At 38.6% G+C, this 19,035-nt stretch overlaps 2 protein-coding genes across 4 annotated transcripts; both read left to right on the top strand.

Moving 5' to 3' along the window:
* The first annotated feature begins 5,526 nt into the window (after positions 1-5,526).
* Positions 5,527-7,439, top strand: LOC137935181 (signal peptidase complex subunit 1-like). Of its 2 annotated transcripts, none has more exons than XM_068779870.1 (2): positions 5,527-5,797; positions 7,017-7,439. In XM_068779870.1, exon 2 carries the CDS (start codon positions 7,089-7,091, stop codon positions 7,368-7,370), a length of 282 nt encoding a protein of 93 aa, XP_068635971.1. In that variant the 5' UTR covers positions 5,527-5,797; positions 7,017-7,088; the 3' UTR covers positions 7,371-7,439. The 2 variants fall into 2 exon arrangements, with proteins under 2 accessions (XP_068635971.1, XP_068635970.1); XM_068779869.1 differs by lacking the exon at positions 5,527-5,797 and adding an exon at positions 6,453-6,469.
* A 2,836-nt stretch (positions 7,440-10,275) lies between these two features.
* Positions 10,276-16,747, top strand: LOC137967209 (homeobox-leucine zipper protein ANTHOCYANINLESS 2-like). Of its 2 annotated transcripts, none has more exons than XM_068813696.1 (9): positions 10,276-11,762; positions 11,878-12,086; positions 12,198-12,315; positions 12,437-13,108; positions 13,404-13,505; positions 13,596-13,808; positions 14,825-15,005; positions 15,096-15,466; positions 15,835-16,747. In XM_068813696.1, the coding sequence occupies exons 1-9, from the start codon at positions 11,604-11,606 to the stop codon at positions 16,204-16,206; spliced, it is 2,397 nt and encodes a 798-aa protein (XP_068669797.1). In that variant the 5' UTR covers positions 10,276-11,603; the 3' UTR covers positions 16,207-16,747. The 2 variants fall into 2 exon arrangements, with proteins under 2 accessions (XP_068669797.1, XP_068669798.1); XM_068813697.1 differs by having other exon boundaries at positions 15,096-15,471; positions 15,835-15,914.
* The last annotated feature ends 2,288 nt before the right edge of the window (positions 16,748-19,035 follow it).

The following is a 19,035-nucleotide window of genomic DNA, read 5'->3' as shown; positions in this document are numbered from 1 at the left end:
CTAAGTTTTGACATATGACACTTAAACTCTAGTCTTCTCATTGTCTTCTTCTTCATGGGTGCTTCTTCAAGAGATATCCTTCAATATTTGTTTCAAGTCTTGTGTAGGCTTAATCATTTTGAAGGTTTAGACTTTGAGATGCATAGACTCTTGATTGTAAAGTATCTGAAATACTTTAGTTTGCAAATTGTTAGTTCTATTAAGTTTTGTTATCATCAAAATTACTAAGAGAGTCAACCTAAGGTCAAAACTCATGTATGATAAGCCCTCACCGATCCCTTTTATTGATAATGTTAGCATTGAGACACAAGAAACTAGAATGCCCTTATTCATGATAATGAATAACATCTCCAAAAAATACTCAGTATACAAGATATGCCACTTTATAACCTTTTATATTTCTTCAATGCTCTCCTTCAAGTTGGTGCAAAAAATCAAATATTCCAAGCTTTGAGCTATTATAGCCTTTGTGAAAATATCTATTAGCTGATTAATGGAGGGAATGTACTGCACAAATATGACACCAGCTTCATATGAATAGTTGTTTGTTTGTCACAATTGAGTTGGTTGAGCTTGGTTATTAGAAAACAAGTTATGCCATCGGGGACCTGATCCACAACAATTCACTTATTGTATGTGCTATGGGCTATATTTTGCTTTAGCACTGGATCATGCCAACACTTTGTTTTTTGTTTTTCCAAATGATCAAGTTACCTCCTATTGTAGTAAAATAACTCGAAGTAGACTTCCCATCATCAGGTAAACCAACTCAATCTACATAAGTAAATCCTTGAACACTATTGTGCCCATGACATTTATATAATAAACCTTGACCTAGATTTTTCTTTAAATACCAAATAATTCTTTCTAATGCCAACTAATGCAACTATCTTGGTCGATGCATGAATTAATTAGTAACACTAATTGAGTAAGATATATTTGGTCTAGTAACTGTGACATAAATGAGTCTTCTAACCAAACATTGTCCCCGGATCAACACATAATTTTGTATTTGGTTCCATATGTGTATTTTTGTCAACTTACAACCAAGCATCCATGTTTCTTTTAGTAGATCAAACACATTTTTCCTTTGAGACAAAACTATGCCATGGCTAGATTGGATAACCTCTGTCCGAGAAAATATTCCAATAAACCGAGGTCTTGAGTACGCCCCCCCCCCCCCCCCCCCCCCCCCCCCCCCCCCCTCCACTTGTCCCCATATTTTTAACATTGAGCCAAAAAAAGACCATTTAAAATTAGTGGCAAGAAAAACTAGGACCCGTAATTCACCTTAACCACTAGAAAAAAAAAGGTTTCATCATAGTCAATGCTATATAATTGAGTATAGCCCTTTGCCGCCAACCGTGCTTGACCCCCAAATATCATTCCATTAGGATTATATTTTAAAGTAAAACCCATTGACAACCATTGCTTTTTTTTAGGAGGAAGGGAGGACAATTCCCAAGTTTGATTGTTGTACATAGCTTTAATCTTCTCATCTATGGAAAATTTCCACTTTGGATAATGGGAAGCCTCTTTTTAAGTGGTAAGAATAGTAGATGAAGACAAGGTTGCCAAAAAATGACACACTTAGAGGACAATCTGTGAGTGGATAAAAAATGGGCAAAAGTTTGAGAGGTAAAAGAGTGAGGTTCCTTAAAAAAAACAATAGTTCTAGTATTACGGGGTGGGCCAAACACAATAGGAGAATATGGAAGGAAACTTACCTTAGGAACATCAGAAGACTCCATACGAGAATGATTAGCAATGGGAAAGGAGATCTCAGGAGGCTACTCATCATGTAAAATCTATTAGTGTGGTGGAACAAAAGGTCTTGACATCCATGTACAAGGCTAAAACCCTGGAGGAGAAACACTAGAATAGAAGGAATGATCTTCAAAGAATGTAACATTTGTAGAAATAAATGTTTTCCTCATAGAAGAAGAATAACATACATATGTTTTTTTCATTTTTGGAGTAACCGAGAAAGATACATTTAACAGCTCTAAGACTAAATTTATTTTGACTAACGGGAGTATTATGGACAAAGGAAACACCCACACTCATGAAGGGGGTAATGAAAAAGGAGATGAATTGGTGAATAATTTGAAGAATGGTGTATGACCTTGTAAAACACTTGAAGACATTCAATTAATAAGAAAACAAGTATTAAGAACAACATGTGACCGATAGCATTTAAGAACATTCATGAACAACATAACAGTTCGTGCAACTTCTACAAGATGCCTATTATTTCTTTCAAGAACACCATTCTATTGGGGTGTGTAGGCACAAGAGAACTGATGAATGATGCCCTTCTTTTGACATAGAGATTGAAATTAAGAAGAGAAATACTTACTGACATTATTAGATTGAAAATCTGAATTTTCTTGTTTAATTGAATTTCAACCATAGTTCAAAAGGAATAAAAAATGGAAAAAACACTTTCAATCCATATTTCATTAAATAAAGACTAGAATAATCATCCACAAATATAAAATAATAGTTAGACTAAGAAATATTTGTTACATTAAACGATCCCCAAATACCAAAGTGAACAAAAGAAAATAAACTTGAAGCTACTTTATCTTGCATGGAAAGAAACACAGACCTGTGATGCTTCCCAAGCTCACAAAACTCACAATTGAACTGAGTAAGAGATTTAAAGGATAGAGACCAATATTTTTAAACTAGCCAACAAGGGATGATCAAGCCTATTATGCCACTATTTTGCATCTAGCTTTATTGTTACTATGACCATCAAAATGAAGAGTCGAAGAAGTAGAGCCCTTCTCTCTCATGGCCGCCACCAATCACATGTTTTGTCTCGATGTCCTAAAAACCACAATGAAGAGGAAATAAAGTTACAAAATAGTTAAGTTTTTTGGTTAATTGACTAACTAACATGAGGGTCAATGGAAACTATGGAACAAATAAAACATTGTTAAGTGATAGAGAAGAAGACATATGGGAAGTACCGGTTCCCTGAACTTTGGTTTGGGACCCATCTATAAAAGGTACAAATATGTCTATCGCACACGGAGACAAAGAAGTTAAGTTGTCAATTTTATGTAAGATGTTCAAAGGCTCCGGAATCAACGATCCAAGGTGAAGAACTGGAACATGAAACAAAAGAGAATGTACTAGCAGTAACAACAATGGTTGTAGGTTCATTGTGAGGTGCAACCATTAGGGTTTTGAGTTTCTATAAAAAGTCATAGTCCTCCTTTTGTGATAGCCATCTTCCATTTTGAAGGGTCGGAAGTTACCTCTTTATATGCATAATTTGCCTTAAAAAAAGGGTTGTCCATGTGAATTCTAGCATTTTTCAACCACATGATTATTGATGCCACAAAAAGTACACTTCCTATTCTGACCAGAATTTGGGGTGAAGTGGAGTCACTACTTCTTCCTCTACATCTACACTATATTTTTTTCCTCTTCCTCTTCCTCTACTATAGTTGGCACCCCTTCTTTGGGGGAATATAATAGAATTTTCCAACTGATCCGACTAAAATGTGGGCTCTTTGGATAGAATCCTGAGCATTGCAACACAATCATTTGCAAAAGAAGGTCTACCAGAAGAGATAAGTACCTAAGCTTTTGTAACATCAACGTAGGGCTTCAAGTTGGCAAGGCATATGAGAAACAAGTGCTTCCATTTGTTTTTCTTGAGGTGTAATGTCAATTGAATATGGTTGTTCAACTTTCCACTCTTATAGGAGACCTCTTAGTGTAGCAAAGTACTCATGAAGATTGTCACCTTGCTTTATCATGTATATCTTTTGAAAAATATCATAAATATTTTGAAGATCATTTTAAGCAAGTTTCCCAAACATCTCTGACTGTATTCAGGTGAACAAAATTGTTAGCAACCGATTCATCTATGTTATTTATCAATCAACTTTTGACTAAAGTATCTTTTTTCAACTACTTTTTTTTTTTAGGAAAAAACATCTTTATTAATAGGTGGTTGTGTCAAAATCTAGGAAAATCTCTTGTAATTAGAAACTTTTTGATAGATTGGGACCATGATAAATAATTATTTAGGCTCTTGAGTGGAATAGTAATGATTCTTAAAAAACCATGTGTGCTGAATTCAACATAAGAAGAGGAAACTTTATGTGTAACATCAGCCACATTAGACCAGCCACAAAACAAAAACTTTTCAAGTGCTCAAGAGGAAGGAAACTAACACTATTGATATTAAGATGGTAGGAAAAAAATAACAACTTCAAGTAGGGAAACAACAAGGGTTGAAAACAACTTTGTATATTAAATTCTAATGATTTGTTCTAATGGGTGATAACCATGAACCTATAATTCTTTGGCTTTATAGGTGGTTCTTCTTGGTTATTTGGGTTACTTGGGTTCTCTTCATGAATTTGATCTTGAGGTTGAGATATTGGGGATGAATCGATGGGGTTTCCCTCTTTGTCATAAGAAATTGGAGTTGGGGTTGGATTTGGCGAATCAGATTCATCAAAATCAACATGTATTGACTCATCAACTCTCATAGATATCTTTTTATAAGTTCAGGTAAAATTAAAGTCAGACACTTTTCACAACAAATTTGTAGGGAAAAAATGGCACTTGTCTTAGCAAATTTAAATTCACTGGAAAAAAAGTGAAACTTTTTTTGCTAAAGATCTTTTAATGGAAAATTTAATAATTTGTTGAAAAATGGCACTTGTCCCAATGAATTTATAAATTTGATAGAAAAAGTATCTATCATTGATTTTTCCTAAAGCACTTTTAGCAACAAATTTATTTATTCATTGAAAAAAGTGTCCCAGAAAAAATTAGAGCTTCACACTTTTAGCAATCAATTTGTAGAACTCGGTGGAACAATTTTCACCAACAAATTGTTAAATTTGCTAATACATTCATTTTCCAAAAATAGGAAAGTTTCAAGGGAAAATCCACTAGTAGAAGTTGATCTATGGCATGAATTTGTAATTCGTTGGTAAATGTATTATTTTTACCAATGAATACATGAATTTGCTATTAAAGGGGGGGTTAGTCCACAATGAAGTGGAATGAATTCCCCCCGCATTACTTAGTTCATCCCATTTATGGCGTTAGTCCAGAATGACTTGACTTGAAGTGAGATAACACCATTTCATCTCCTCAGGCAAAAACGACGGAATTCTGTTTTCGCCCTTTTTTTCAAGTCATCCAATTACCGCGAGCGATGGCGTCGCTTCTTCCCCCCCCCCCCCCCCCCCCCCCAAAAAAACCTAAAAAATCACGCTCATTTCCTTTCTCCTCTCCTCTCGCTCAGCCTTTGTCTCTGGACGAAAATTTTCGCCCGACTTCTTCTCTCTTTTTCGCTGTCTCTGCTCGCTCTGCTCCTCTCGCTCGGCTCTCGTCTTCGTTCTCTGCTCCCTCTCTCTTGTTATCTCTCGTTTTCGCCCCATCTCCCTCTCTCGTCTCTTTCTCTCTCGGCCTTTCTCTTCCCTCTCCCTCTCTCGTCTCCCTCTCTCTTTTCCCTCTAGGCCTCCATCTCTTTTCACTCTTGGCCTCCCTCTTCCTTCTCGTTCTCGCTCTTCTCTTTCCTCCTCCCTCTCTCTTTTCCCTCTAGGCCTCCATCTCTTTTCACTCTTGGCCTCCCTCTTCCTTCTCGTTCTCGCTCTTCTCTTTCCTCCTCCCCCGATTTCCTTTGATTTAACCTATTCCGGTTTCGATATCCTTCGATTTCCTTCAATCTTCTTCGATTTTCGACAGTTAGGCGTCGATTTCTTCCATTGGGCTTACATTTCCCCATTCGGCGGTGATTTCCCCCAAATTTCAGAAGGTAATCCGAAACCCTAATTTTTTTTTCAACTAAATTAGTGTTGTATTTGAGTTAATTTTTTTTTTTTTGTGCGTAATTGATCTTGATTGTGGCCTAATCGTGGGATTTAGGGTTAGGGTTTATGGGATTTAGGGTTCAATTTCGTCTTGATAGGGTTTAATTTCGGGATTAGAGTTGGGGTTTGGGACTTTTAGGGTTTTAATTTCTGCAGATGCCCTTTTATCTTGAAAGATACTTGATAACTTTTCTGATATATTTATTATTTTTTAGGCCATTGTTGTTACTCGCACTGTCTGTTCTGCTTCCTCTCTTTTCACTCATATAATACTCTGTGATAAAGTTTTATTCTTGGTACTGTTAAACTAAAAGATGAAGAGGAAAAAGAACAAGAAGAAGAAAGAAAATTGAGTTAAATGTCTATTGTTCTTTTTTTCTGGTGTTTTGGCTTTCCTATATTTGAATCAATGGTAGTATACTAGAAACATGAATTTATTTTTGTACATTTTATAGCCATTATTAGACCAAGGATTTTCAATTTGTATTAATTACTATTAACTTGTCTAAGCTCGATGGTTACTCACTGGTGTTCTCTTCTAGGTCCTCAAGGCCCATAGTTGCAAAAGGTCTTGGAAAGGCTAACTAGGCAGGACACTATTCCAAATGTTTTTATTGGTAATCTAACCCTTTGCAATGCCTCCGCTCTGATGACAAATTTTCCAAGTTGATATGCATTTTAGACCTGTCAATTTGGTGTATTAAACGCGTGTCAGATTCCAAGCATTCTTCTATGGTAATATAGTGATGTTTTGGACCACCCAAAAGTTTGAGTATCAATATAATGTATAGCACTAGATGATTTGGTGCTCTGTTTATTGTGTATGACATGTTTTTCCTTTTTCACCTGCCCCTTAACTGTATACATTGGATGCATAACTCTGCAAATTTTGTGGCTTGTTTTTCTGCTGGGGAAAAATATTTTTTTTTTTATGATACTAAGATGGCTTGTCCAAAGGGTCAAGTTTTACTTTTTGTATTTCTCTTCTTTGTTGTTATCTAGCAATTTCTTTTTATAGATGAAAGTTTAATTTATGAGGAACAAGTGTTATACTATTTTAAGCAATCAACTGCCTGCTATACTTGCTCCTGTCACTGTTTGGCATTTGTATATCTACATGTTTTCACATACAACTTCACCATATTTCTTTTGGATATTGAACAGTTGAGCGAAACGGACCTGTTCTGCTTCTTGAATCCCTGCTCTCTCCGGTCAATCCATCTTCGCACAGCTAAAATGGATTGGCAAGGACAGAAACTGTCTGAGATGTTGATGCAGATCATGCTTGTTGTCCATGCTGTAGTGGCATTTGTTGTTGGCTACACATTCAGTTCCTTCCAAATGATGCTTGTGATCGTTGCTGGTGGAGTTCTCCTGACAACATTGGTAACCGTTCCTGATTGGCCCTGGTTCAATCGTCATCCTCTCAATTGGCTGGATCCAGTTGAAGTTGAAAAGAATCCAAAGCCACATCCTCCAACTTCTAAAAAAAAGACCTCTAAGCATCACCTGAAATAGGTTTTGATAAACATGCCAATGTGTTTTAGTTTCAAATGTTAGTATCTGCTTTGGTTATAAACAAGTGATTGTCACCTAATGATTCATGTAGTTAATGGTTGGATCATATTCGTACTTTGTTTCTAATCTAAGCATTGAATCATATTCGTACAATGTTTTGAACCTAAGTATCAGGTTTGTTTTATTGGATGTTTGGTTGTATGCATTCAGAACTTTATGATGAGGAGTTTGAGACAGTTTTCATGTCGTTGTATAAAAAAAAAATATTTCTTTTGGATATAATTCTATATGTTGTTTTACTTGGTGACCAAGTTGTTTTACTATATATTATGTTATTAGAAAATAAATTATTGATTAATTATATTCATATATGTTATTTTTAATTGTTTTATGTACTTTAAATAATTTATTCTAGTCACACGTAATTAGTATATTAATTTATAATAAACCGTAATCATTAATTGGTTTAATTATGCAATTGCTATAATTAATTAAACAATTAGGTTTATTTATTATATTCCCTTATGTTATTTTTTAATTTTTATTAATTTTATATAATTTATTATAGTCACACGTAATTAGTATGTTAATTTATAATGAATTGTAATCATTAATTGGTTAATTATCCAATTGTTAAAATTAATTAAACCATTATGTTTATTTATTATATTCCCTTATGCTATTTTTTAATTTTTATTAATTTTATATAATATATTCTTGTCACGTAATTAATATATTAATTTATAATGAATTGTAATCGTTAATTGGTTAATTATCCAATTGCTATAATTAATTAAACCATTAGGTTTATTTATTATATTCCCTTATGTTATTTTTTATTTTTTTTAATTTTATATAATTTATTCATGTCACACGTAATTATTGTTTTAATTTATAATAAACTATAATCATTAATTGGTTTAACTATCCAATTGTTATAATTAATTAAACCATTATGTTTATTTATTATATTTCCTTATGTTATTTTTTTTAAAAAAATAATTTTATATAATTTATTGTAGTCACACGTAATTATTGTTTTAATTTATAATAAACTATAATCATAAAAGGTTACTCATTCTCTTCTTTATTTTGAAAAGGACACTGAAATCTGTTTTCCAAGCACTAACACTGGAATCTGTTTTCCAGCCACTTCAACTAGCCTGGACTAACACCCAAACATGAGTTGAAATGGAAGCAATTCATCTCACTTCAATTCAATTTTTCACTTCATTTCCATTTCATTGTGGACTAACCCCCTCAAAGTTGTTTCAACTAACGAATTAGAAGCTTTTTTTTTGTAAGTAAGACATTTTTTCCTATAAATTACTTGTAATATTTTCTTTTAACACAACCCAAAAAACTGCAAATCATGATTGTGCTCAAATGCAGAAAAAATTCCTTTGTTATTCTCTTTTTGTTACTTTCTTCGTTATTTCGATCTTCAAATGAACATGTGATATCAAAGATGAGATCAAAGAATTGTTTAAGACAAGCATGGTTTTCAAGGTTTAAAATAAGAGTTATTTAATTAAAATTTTGATATATTAATAGAGAAAAATATCAAATTTGGCGTCCTTTTGAGCTTTGGAGGAGTCACAAACTCTGAAAATTGTGTTTGAGGGTTTAGGAGACTTGGAGCTCATTGTGGCATAAGTTTTAGGTTATATGGCGCAAGTTTTTGTTAAATAAAAAACTTTACAACATTCAAAAAGTAATCATTTAGCAAAATTAGATCAATATTGGTCAATTTTTTTTTAAAAAATATGCTAAACCTTACTTTATTGTTGACCAAAATGTATTTCATTTACATAATTGGGAGACCTACAACTCTTGGATTTGGTCTTGAAAATATGAAAATTTGATTTCTTTGAACAAAAGGGTTGACTCTATTCATCGTGGTCAACTTGTTTTAAAAGTAGTTGACTCTTTTTGGTTTTTAAAATGCTTATTTTTGCACCATGTGATCAACTGCTTTTCTAATTCTCAACTTGTTGTTTTTAGTGATAGACTCCTTTGCACTTTGATACTTCAAGACTTCAGTTTTTTTCCTAAGTTGGTCAACTCATTGCAATATGGTTGACTTCTCGAGTCTTGGTACTTCAAGACAAATTTTGCTATTGAAGTGTCAACTATTTGTTATGTGGTTGAATGCTCTAGTCTTATTTTCTCTTTTTTCCTCTTTTGAGCTGGTTATTTGCACAAGATGATCTGTTTATTGGCATGTGTTGTTTGTTCTCTTTGTGTATAGGCCATTTGAATGCTAGAAATTTTCTTTTGAGATTTTTGAGCCACAAGACATTTTCAGTGCACATAATTTGTAACTTAAGTACTCGTTATCATCAAAACTCGGTGGAATGAGATCAAGACCTCAGTGTAGAGGACATTTAGAAATATAAGTCACATAGGCATATGTCCATATAATATTTTCATATGCTTATATACTTGATTAATGAAAATTAGATAAAATCGATAGCCATTAATTACTCTAGCAAGCAAACCTTCACAAATTGCAGTGAAATTACGAGGATGCCAATGTGGTTCAAACATAGCAGGTTAAAGTGGGTCTGTTGTCACGAGACACAATATCCCCCATAAGCGCGCCTCGCGCGATTCTAACCCGAAAACACCCCAGCAAGCGGCGGTTTTCACGCCTTACAATAACTTGTCAATTTCTCGCATTCCATCCACTTTTAGAAGGACAGCTTCGTTTTCACCTGACCCCTGCGGCAAATAGCTGGCTTTTACGTTTTTACCGAGATAATTTATCGCTATAAATTTCGCGAGATGAGTATTAGATATTGCACCAAAAGGATATTTGCAGGGCATATTGGTCAATTCAGATTTTACGTCCATTTAACAGAGAGGCGCGGCGTCGCCCAATTAGACTGGAATATTTCCAGACAGTAGGGGGAGAGGGAGCTTGAGAAGCAGATCGGATTTTGAGGTCGTCAAGCTACTCTCTCGAGGAAGAAATCCCCTAAAGCCAAACCCTTTTTTCCGGAAATTTGGTCGAACGGAGAAGAGAGTTCTGTATGGGAATGAGTCGACCGGAAAAGTTTGAGCAATCGGGAGGGGGCATTTCCGCCGGTAACAGCTGAGTGGGGAACAGTGGATGAGGTTTAGGGTTTTGTTTTAGGGTGTTTGAAAAAGAGACCATTGACTATAATTTCCGCCCCTGCTGTCATTGTAGGTCAGCTAGAAACATTTTTCAGTTTTTAGGTTTTTATCTTATTTTGTTTTATCTTGGATTACAGATCCCGACGTCCTTTTTCCTTTCTTCAGAGGAGGAAAGAACAATGAAGAAAGATCCACGGATCTGAGCTCCGAGGCTTCGATTTTCCTTGTTTCTTTTTATACTCTGCATTCTTTTTACCAGAGGTAAATCAGAACAAAAAGGACGAGAGGATAAAAGGCGAAGACTCCCTTTCACCGGCTTTCCTGAAAACCCTTTTGAGGGCTTCGATTTCACAAAAGGCGACAGGGTCAACCGACGTTTTTTTCTTTTGGTATTTAGTTTTTGTAAGGCTTCGACGAGTCCACACTTGCTTTTATCTTCACCTTTTCCTCTACCTGCCATTTCATAGCGTTTTCTCTTCCTGTATTTGGGAGCGGTCTACAGAGCTTGGGCGAGGTACTACTGCTTCTGTTCTGTGGCATGCTGAGGGAGGAGAGAGAGAGCAGGGGTTTCGGTATCTCAGTTTTGCTTTTATAGGGTTTCTGTGGAGGAGAGGGAGAGAGAACGAAGTGCCAGCAATCTTCTTTCGGCTGTGAGGGGGGTTTGCTTGCCTTCTTTCTCTTTCTTTTCTCTGAGAGAGGAGTTGGAGGCATTTGTTCATATACGGTTTTTGTATGCTTTTGCCTCCTCTGTTCTCTCCATTTCCGTCATTTTCTTTCTGTCCGTCTTTTATAATCATTTTTCCTTTTCTTACTAGGCTTTTTGGGTTCCTTTTTCATTGTACGGTATCATATTGTTTGTTTGTTGCGTTTGTATTTCTCGCCGTGTGCTAGTTTATGATCCTTGCTCAGAAGTTATTATTGGATTTTTGGTGAATTGAGAGTATGCTGGGGAATAAGAGTCAGTAAATGCAGTTTTAGTTCTTGGGGTGGGTTGGGCTCTGAGGATGATATCTAAGGCATACTGAAGGGATCTGAGTAAGAGTAAGCTGCGGAAAGGATCAAAGTGAGGGAGAAAAGAAAAAGAAGCGAAGATCTGAAGGCCATTTCTTTTTGATGAGTTTCGGGGGTTTTCTCGATAATAGTGGTGTTGCAAGAGTCGTGGCCGATATACCTTACAGCAACATGCCTGCCGGTGCTCTAGCGCAACCACGTCTTGTCTCTCCGGGCATTGCAAAGGCCATGTTCAACTCTCCAGGCCTCTCTCTTACCCTAGTATGATCTGTTTTTCTCTCATATCCTCTTTACTTTTTTTTTTTTTTCCGCTGTTCTATGGGCTGATACATGTTCCGGGATTTTGTACTTTCCGATTCCTTCGATTTTTCTGTAGCAAACAAGTATAGAAGGTCCGGGTGAAATGGGTCGAGTTGGTGGGGATTTTGAAACTCAACCTGGGAGAAATAAGGAAGACGAGTACGAGAGCAGATCTGGAAGCGACAACTTCGAAGGTGGATCTGGCGATGACCAGGACGCTGATAATCCTCCGAGGAAGAAGAGATATCATCGCCATACCCCACAGCAAATTCAAGAGCTAGAAGCGTAAATTTCTTTCTCTATTTACGAAGTATATGATGTCTTTTATTCCCCCTTCTTTTTGGTTGATGAGTTATATGTTCTTTTATCCTTGAAAAATTCTTCACGGCGAAGCAGACTCTTTAAGGAGTGCCCCCATCCAGATGAGAAGCAAAGACAAGAACTTAGTAAGAGGCTTTGCTTAGAAAGCAGGCAAGTTAAGTTTTGGTTTCAGAATCGTCGTACCCAGATGAAGGTAAGTTCATTTCTCCTATATTTCTTCTTAATCTTTTAGCACCTAATTTTTTTTTTTTTTTTTCGGGGGGAGGGAGGGGGGTGTATGGCTAAAGTGATGTTTGTTTCGTACGAACTGGCAGACGCAACTTGAGCGCCATGAGAATTCGATACTACGACAAGAGAACGACAAGCTTCGGGCGGAAAACATGTCGATTAGGGACGCGATGAGGAGTCCGATCTGCAGCAACTGCGGCGGGCCTGCGATGCTTGGTGAAGTGTCTTTGGAAGAGCAGCATCTTAGCATAGAAAATGCCCGCCTGAAGGACGAATTAGATAGAGTTTGCGCCCTTGCTGGGAAATTCTTGGGTAGACCCATCTCCTTGACCTCCTCCGTCCCACCTCCAATGCTGAACTCTTCACTGGAACTGGCGGTTGGAAGCAACGGATTTGGCGGCCTGAATGCCGTTTCATCTGTGTTAACTTCCGTTTCTGATTTTCCGAGTGCGGTCTCGACATCTCTGCCTGCAGTCCCGCCATCTAGACCCTCGAACGTGATGACATATGAGAGAACGATGCTACTAGAACTAGCATTAGCTGCCATGGATGAGCTGATTAAGATGGCTCAAACTGATGGGCCTCTTTGGGTTTCTAGCTTGGAAGGAGGGAAGGAGACGCTAAATTACGAACAATATCTGCAAGCTTTTCCCCGATGCATTGGAAACAAACCGGTCGGTTATGTGACCGAAGCCACCAGAGAAACCGGAATGGTAATCATCAACAGCCTCGCCTTGGTGGAAACACTGATGGATGCGGTAAGCAAATCTTTTTTCGGTTGCTGAAGTATTCCTCTCGGTCTTGTTGTAGTACAGTTTTCCTCTTATCCACTCCATGGATGTTACCCACTTCCATTTTTTCTTTCCAAAGATCAGGACTGATACGTTATATTAATCTTGATGAATGTCGTTGAAGAGATTATTTTCTTTTGTTCTTGTAGTTAAAAGCATCTATATTGAAATCCTCAATTCTTACATTTTGGAAGACCCTAGCTTTGTTAGTTTGATGTCAAGATAATTGTTTTTCCTTGTTACTTATTTTTGTTCATTTCAGAGTCGATGGTCAGAAATGTTTCCTTGTATGATTGCGAGGACATCAACCACTGATGTGATATCCAATGGCGTGGGTGGCACTAGAAACGGAGCTCTGCAACTAGTAAGTTTTACCTTACATAGCGTAATTCCCAAATGACTTTTTTTGGGTTAGGCGCTGATTAATTAACATCTTTGTATGACATTCGTGCAGATGCACGCTGAGCTGCAGGTTCTATCCCCACTGGTTCCAATCCGTGAGGTGAACTTCCTTAGGTTCTGCAAGCAGCACGCTGAAGGCCTTTGGGCGGTAGTTGATGTCTCCATCGACGGTGTGAGGGAAAACTCAAGCGGATCTCCATATATGTACTGTAGGAGGCTTCCTTCCGGATGTGTGGTGCATGACATGCCCAACGGCTACTCCAAGGCAAGCTTCTTCTTACTAGTCTTGATTTGCTACTTGCTTAGAACTAAATAAATTCGCGTTAAGCTATTTTACACTTTTATTGAGTCATGGAAGTCAAACGAAAAACTAAAATGGCCCAAAATGGCTCGCAAGTCTGTTGAGCTCATTCTCCCAAGATTCATGTCTGAGGTACCCAACAAATTTTCAGTCAGAGGAAGCGGGTTACTATTTCTAGGTTGCTGAAAGATCTCTAGTTTCAAGTATCTTCCAAAGCGTGTGTAGACCGAGGACTTTCTACAATTTTTTATGCATTAGATGCTTCTTCTTCCTTAATGACCGGTCTCGTCTGTGTGTCTGTTAATAATAATGCAGCCACTTCCTGCTTTTATTTAGTCGAAATCAATCGATTTCTTGCTTGTATCGTACCTTTTGACGGAGTTCTTCTTCGTTTATTTATTATTGGAAGCCTCTACTCCTGCTTGGTTTCCGCTCCTCGAACACTTTTAATTTCATTGTTTTTTGTGTAATCTTCTTCTCCCGCGTGTATTATATCATTAGCTGGCTTATAATTTTGCCTCCTCTCCCAAGAAGATGCCTTGTTTATTTTCCCCTTGTATGTAGTATACACTGAATAGAAGGAATGGATTAAAAATTGCTTAACAGCATGCATGACCTGCTGCTCTCGGCCATACCCCGGACTTCGAAATCATGTATCTTCCGACAGTCTATTGTGGAAAGGTGATTCATGACCAATATGTAATCATTCCTATTTGGACACTTCAGTGGCTTCTGGCCAAGCAATCTGCTTCAGGAAACTACAAATTTTATATACATCATAAGATGGGAATGACCGTGTTCTCTCCGCGTTATTGTTTTTACTGAAACTAGTTTCTCCTTCTCGAGCCCAGATTGGGGATGAGCTTCTTCCCTGAACGGGGGGAGTGGCGGCTCGGAAGAGGGTTGGTTTAGTCAAACGAAAAAAAAAAAAATAACTGACGTTGGATACCTCATCTTACAACAGTCTGTGTGCTGCGCAGGTTACCTGGGTTGAACACGCTGAGTACGACGACAGCTCGGTGCACCAGCTCTTTCGGCCGCTCCTCAGTTCCGGGATGGGCTTCGGGGCGCAGCGATGGGTGGCCACCCTCCAGCGGCAATGCGAATGCCTCGCTATTCTAATGTCCTCGACGGTTCCCAGCCGGGGTGACCAGACCACTGGTAATTAATTCCGTTACTGTGGTTTACTTTTGGCATTTTGACATGTAATGATTACGCTTTTAGCTAAAACAAGGAGGGTGTACGATACAGCGGCGATTACGCCAGGTGGCCGTCGGAGTATGCTAAAGTTGGCTCAGAGGATGACGGATAACTTTTGCGCCGGGGTGTGCGCCTCCACAGTGCACAAGTGGAACAAGATCTGTACTGGGAACGTTGACGAAGACGTGCGAGTGATGACCAGGAAAAGTGTGGACGATCCTGGGGAGCCACCCGGTGTTGTGCTGAGTGCCGCCACGTCTGTCTGGTTGCCGGTCTCGCCGCAGCGACTATTCGACTTCCTTCGTGACGAAAGGCTCCGAAGCGAGTGGGACATCCTCTCCAACGGCGGGCCCATGCAGGAAATGGCTCACATCGCCAAGGGCCAGGATCAAGGCAACTGCGTCTCCCTCCTCCGAGCTAGCGTAAGGTTTACCTCCTTTATGTATTTATTATTCTCTTTTATTGTATCGCTGTCATCGTGATGATGATGTCAAATTTGGAGGATAAAACTTTGAAGTAACTGAATGCATGCAAGGATATGAATTATGAAGTGTCCCGTCTTTTCGGGAAAGGACAAAGGACGTGGCCCTGTAAATGTTCTTTGTCGACATATGTTTTACCGTCTCTGGAGGCGGAGGTGAAAGAGCCCTTTTTTGTGTTTTTTGGTATTAGAGAGCTCTACTCTCGTTGACGTCAGTCTCCTTGATATTGGGTTCTTCGTATGAGCAAAAGCTAATTTTGTTGTTTTGAAAGGTGTAATGGATTTGGGGTTTGGTTTTATGGGGTGCAGGCATTGAACGCGAACCAGAGCAGCATGTTGATACTACAGGAGACTTGCATCGATGCAGCAGGTTCGCTGGTGGTGTACGCGCCCGTGGACATTCCTGCCATGCACGTCGTGATGAACGGAGGCGATTCAGCATGCGTGGCGTTGCTTCCGTCGGGGTTTGCTATAGTGCCCGATGGACCTGGATGCCATCAGAGCAACAACAGCAGCAACGTGTCGCCTAGAGTTCGTGGGTCGCTACTGACGGTGGCGTTCCAGATCCTGGTTAACAGCTTGCCGACGGCGAAACTGACAATCGAGTCGGTGGAGACGGTCAATAATCTGATCTCCTGTACGGTCCAGAAGATCAAAGCCGCCCTCCAGTGTGAAAGCTGAGATGACAGAGATTGACGAAGAAGCTCATTCTTTTCTCATATAGTAGGTCAGGAGTGGTGGTCAGTCCAGTCCAGTCCAGTCCAGTCCAGACGTATGCTGGCAGAGACGCAAAATAATAAAATCTTTCGTTCCGAGAGGGATGAAAAAGAAAAAACAGGCTAATGAAAGACAAAGAGGGTAGAAAAGGAGGGTAGGGGCGCTTGGGACGTCGCAAGGGGGGGTGGTGGTGGAGTCAAGAACGAACCGCGCGTAGAATCCTGGCTGGGTGGTAAGGCGGAAAGTTGGATGGAGACGAGACGAGACGTTTGATGGAGAGGCGGCAACTTACGCTGAGATCTCTGATCTCGCAAAATGTGCTGTCCCTTTAACACGCAGCAAGGGTGGTGGTTCGGGTATTGACTCTTTTTTATTTTATTTTTATTTATTTATTTTCCCGCGAATACTTTCGAAGATTGTCCGAAACTGTGGTCATAAAGAATGTAGGATTTGTTCTTTTTCATTTTTGTATGTAGTTGATATGTGGATAATCCTCTTCACTGGACTCGTTTCATATTTTTTTACTCAAATTTTCCCAAAATCCTATTTTGAAAATTTTAATTATTTGTTGTCCAGAAGGCAAAAAAACGGCAATAACCGTCTAGCGTTCGAGGTTCGGAGTTTCTGAAAAATAGTTAAAGTCTTAAAGGCTGGAGATTCAAAGGCGTGGTGGGGTTAGGTTGGTAAAGGAAAAAATGACGTACCTGTGAAAAGATGGCGCCTCGTTGGAGGGGAGGGGGGCATTTATTGCGGGCGCAGGTTTTAGACAGGGGTTCTTAATGTAGTCGGTACATGGCCAGTCGTGGATCCTGCTCTGCGGTAGCACGTGGCCCTGTCAGCTGCTGCTCCGGTTCTCGGATTTTGTTTCCTGCCTTTTCTTTTTCCTCGGCGGAGAAAGAGAGAGGGGTTAGCGCTTTGCATTTCCCTCTGGCAATGGCAGAAAAGTAAATAGAAGAGGGTAAAAATAAGACGGTGGAGTAGCGTCGGTTTTGCGCGCGTCAGTCACGTCGGTTGCTCGCTTGACTTTTGCCATGAAAAATGGGTCCAGTTGTGACTCAGCTTTGACATCTACGAATGCTTGCCAATATCGGTCGAAATTTTTATTCTATTACATGTATTCTGTATTAATTAATCTAATCTATTACATATACGGGGAAGCAGTTGAAGAGAATTCTCTACTCTCACACGTTACGTGACAATATTGGAGAGAAATCATGAACAGTTACAGAGAGTTAGGTGACTCTCTCAATACATGTATCTCTTGAGAATATCTCATATGATTCATATTCTTTTTTGGTCAATCTCTGTTTCAATCGGTGGGAACACGTTGTAACATCAGAAAGTCTATCAAACTACTAGACGAGTCGTGTCACCATGCACTCAGTAAGAAGTTAGCAGAGTTGTGGGTCCAATTAGTCGATTCAGCCATAGAAAGCTGATTCTTAGCCATATTTGGGACCACTCGACTACCATCCAAAAATTCTTTCATTTCACTCTTCTCTCCATGCTGGCCATGCTCACATACGAAGATAACGATAGTGGAATTATCTGGAATCTTATATTTGACAAATGAGCCATTCCTTCAGGCAGTTTGTTGCTGTAACAAGTGCATTAACTGTGTTTTAAGCCGAAAGGAATAGTAGGAGGGAAAACCATAAAGCTTCATGGGGATTTAGCATCAATGGTTGTTTAATGGCAACCACTGGTGGTTTCTTCCTTTCAAATATCAAATTATTCATTCATTTTTTTCAGACTCTCACATCTATTTAATCCTTTTTGTAGATTAACAACCTAAACCACCCGCATGAGGTTATATGGATTAATGAAAGTGAAGTTTTGAGCTTCTTCAAATATGGAAAGCTATTACACGAACCCCTATAGAGAAGACAAACGACATAAAATTCAATGAGATGAACTTGGGGCTGGTTTCCAGCGTTGGGAGTGTCAACTATGACAGCATCTACCCTCTAAAAGAACATTAGTGGAATGGATTTGCAATCTTAATCTTGATGTGATTTCCCTCTTTAGCAGTATACCGAACTTCTGCTTCTTCTCCGTGAGACCTCATATTGGCTGCAAAATAGACCTGTGGAAGGAGAAACTCCCAAATGGGCAGAATGATCCTACCCTCAATCAACTCTTTCAATGGAAAACGAAAAAAATGGGGTTGTGGCAGTCTCATACCACTTTAAAATTCTCATCCTCTGTGGCCTTAATACTCAGATATTATAAAAATACTTTGATATAATGTAAGAATGTATTTAGCCGATTAATTCTTTCCTTCTTCTTCTTCTTCCCCGTTCTCAGTAAGGGTAGGCACGAAAATTCACCGAATCTGCTCGTATATTTCAAAAAAACAGTAATGAGAAGAAGAAACGGTAAACAACTGCACAGCAACGGGCTACCAAATGACAAAGAAAAGGAAGGAGAGAGAGAGAGAGAGAGCCGGAGAAATTAATGGAAGTATGAAAATTGATAAGCTTTGGGCATTCAATGAAGCGCCCTCAACTGCAAAGAGGGAATTGAAAGCTCTCACCAATAGGCTTTTAAGATGCAGAAATAAGGCAACGACCTTTCTTTCGGAAGGGACCCAGTTAATGAATAGAGACTGGTTTCTCCACTCCTTTCCTGTTTCATTTAACGTAATTGGTTTAAGAAATCAAAGCAAGATTTGACTCATCTTCCGTGGTGATACAAATGGTTCCATCAGACTTACTCTAAGCTTGAAAAGTTGAGAATTCCAACATGGGCTGAAAATTTTGCTGGAGAGGACCGCCATACGTCTGTTCCTCA

This window comes from Aristolochia californica, unplaced genomic scaffold, assembly GCF_029961685.1.
Source record: "Aristolochia californica isolate CCGP_79_NKW_82.1479 unplaced genomic scaffold, dmAriCali1.0.hap1 SCAF_6, whole genome shotgun sequence".
Taxonomy (NCBI): domain Eukaryota; kingdom Viridiplantae; phylum Streptophyta; class Magnoliopsida; order Piperales; family Aristolochiaceae; genus Aristolochia; species Aristolochia californica.
Note: the sequence above shows the minus strand (reverse complement) of the source record. Positions and strands in the feature narration are given on the sequence as shown.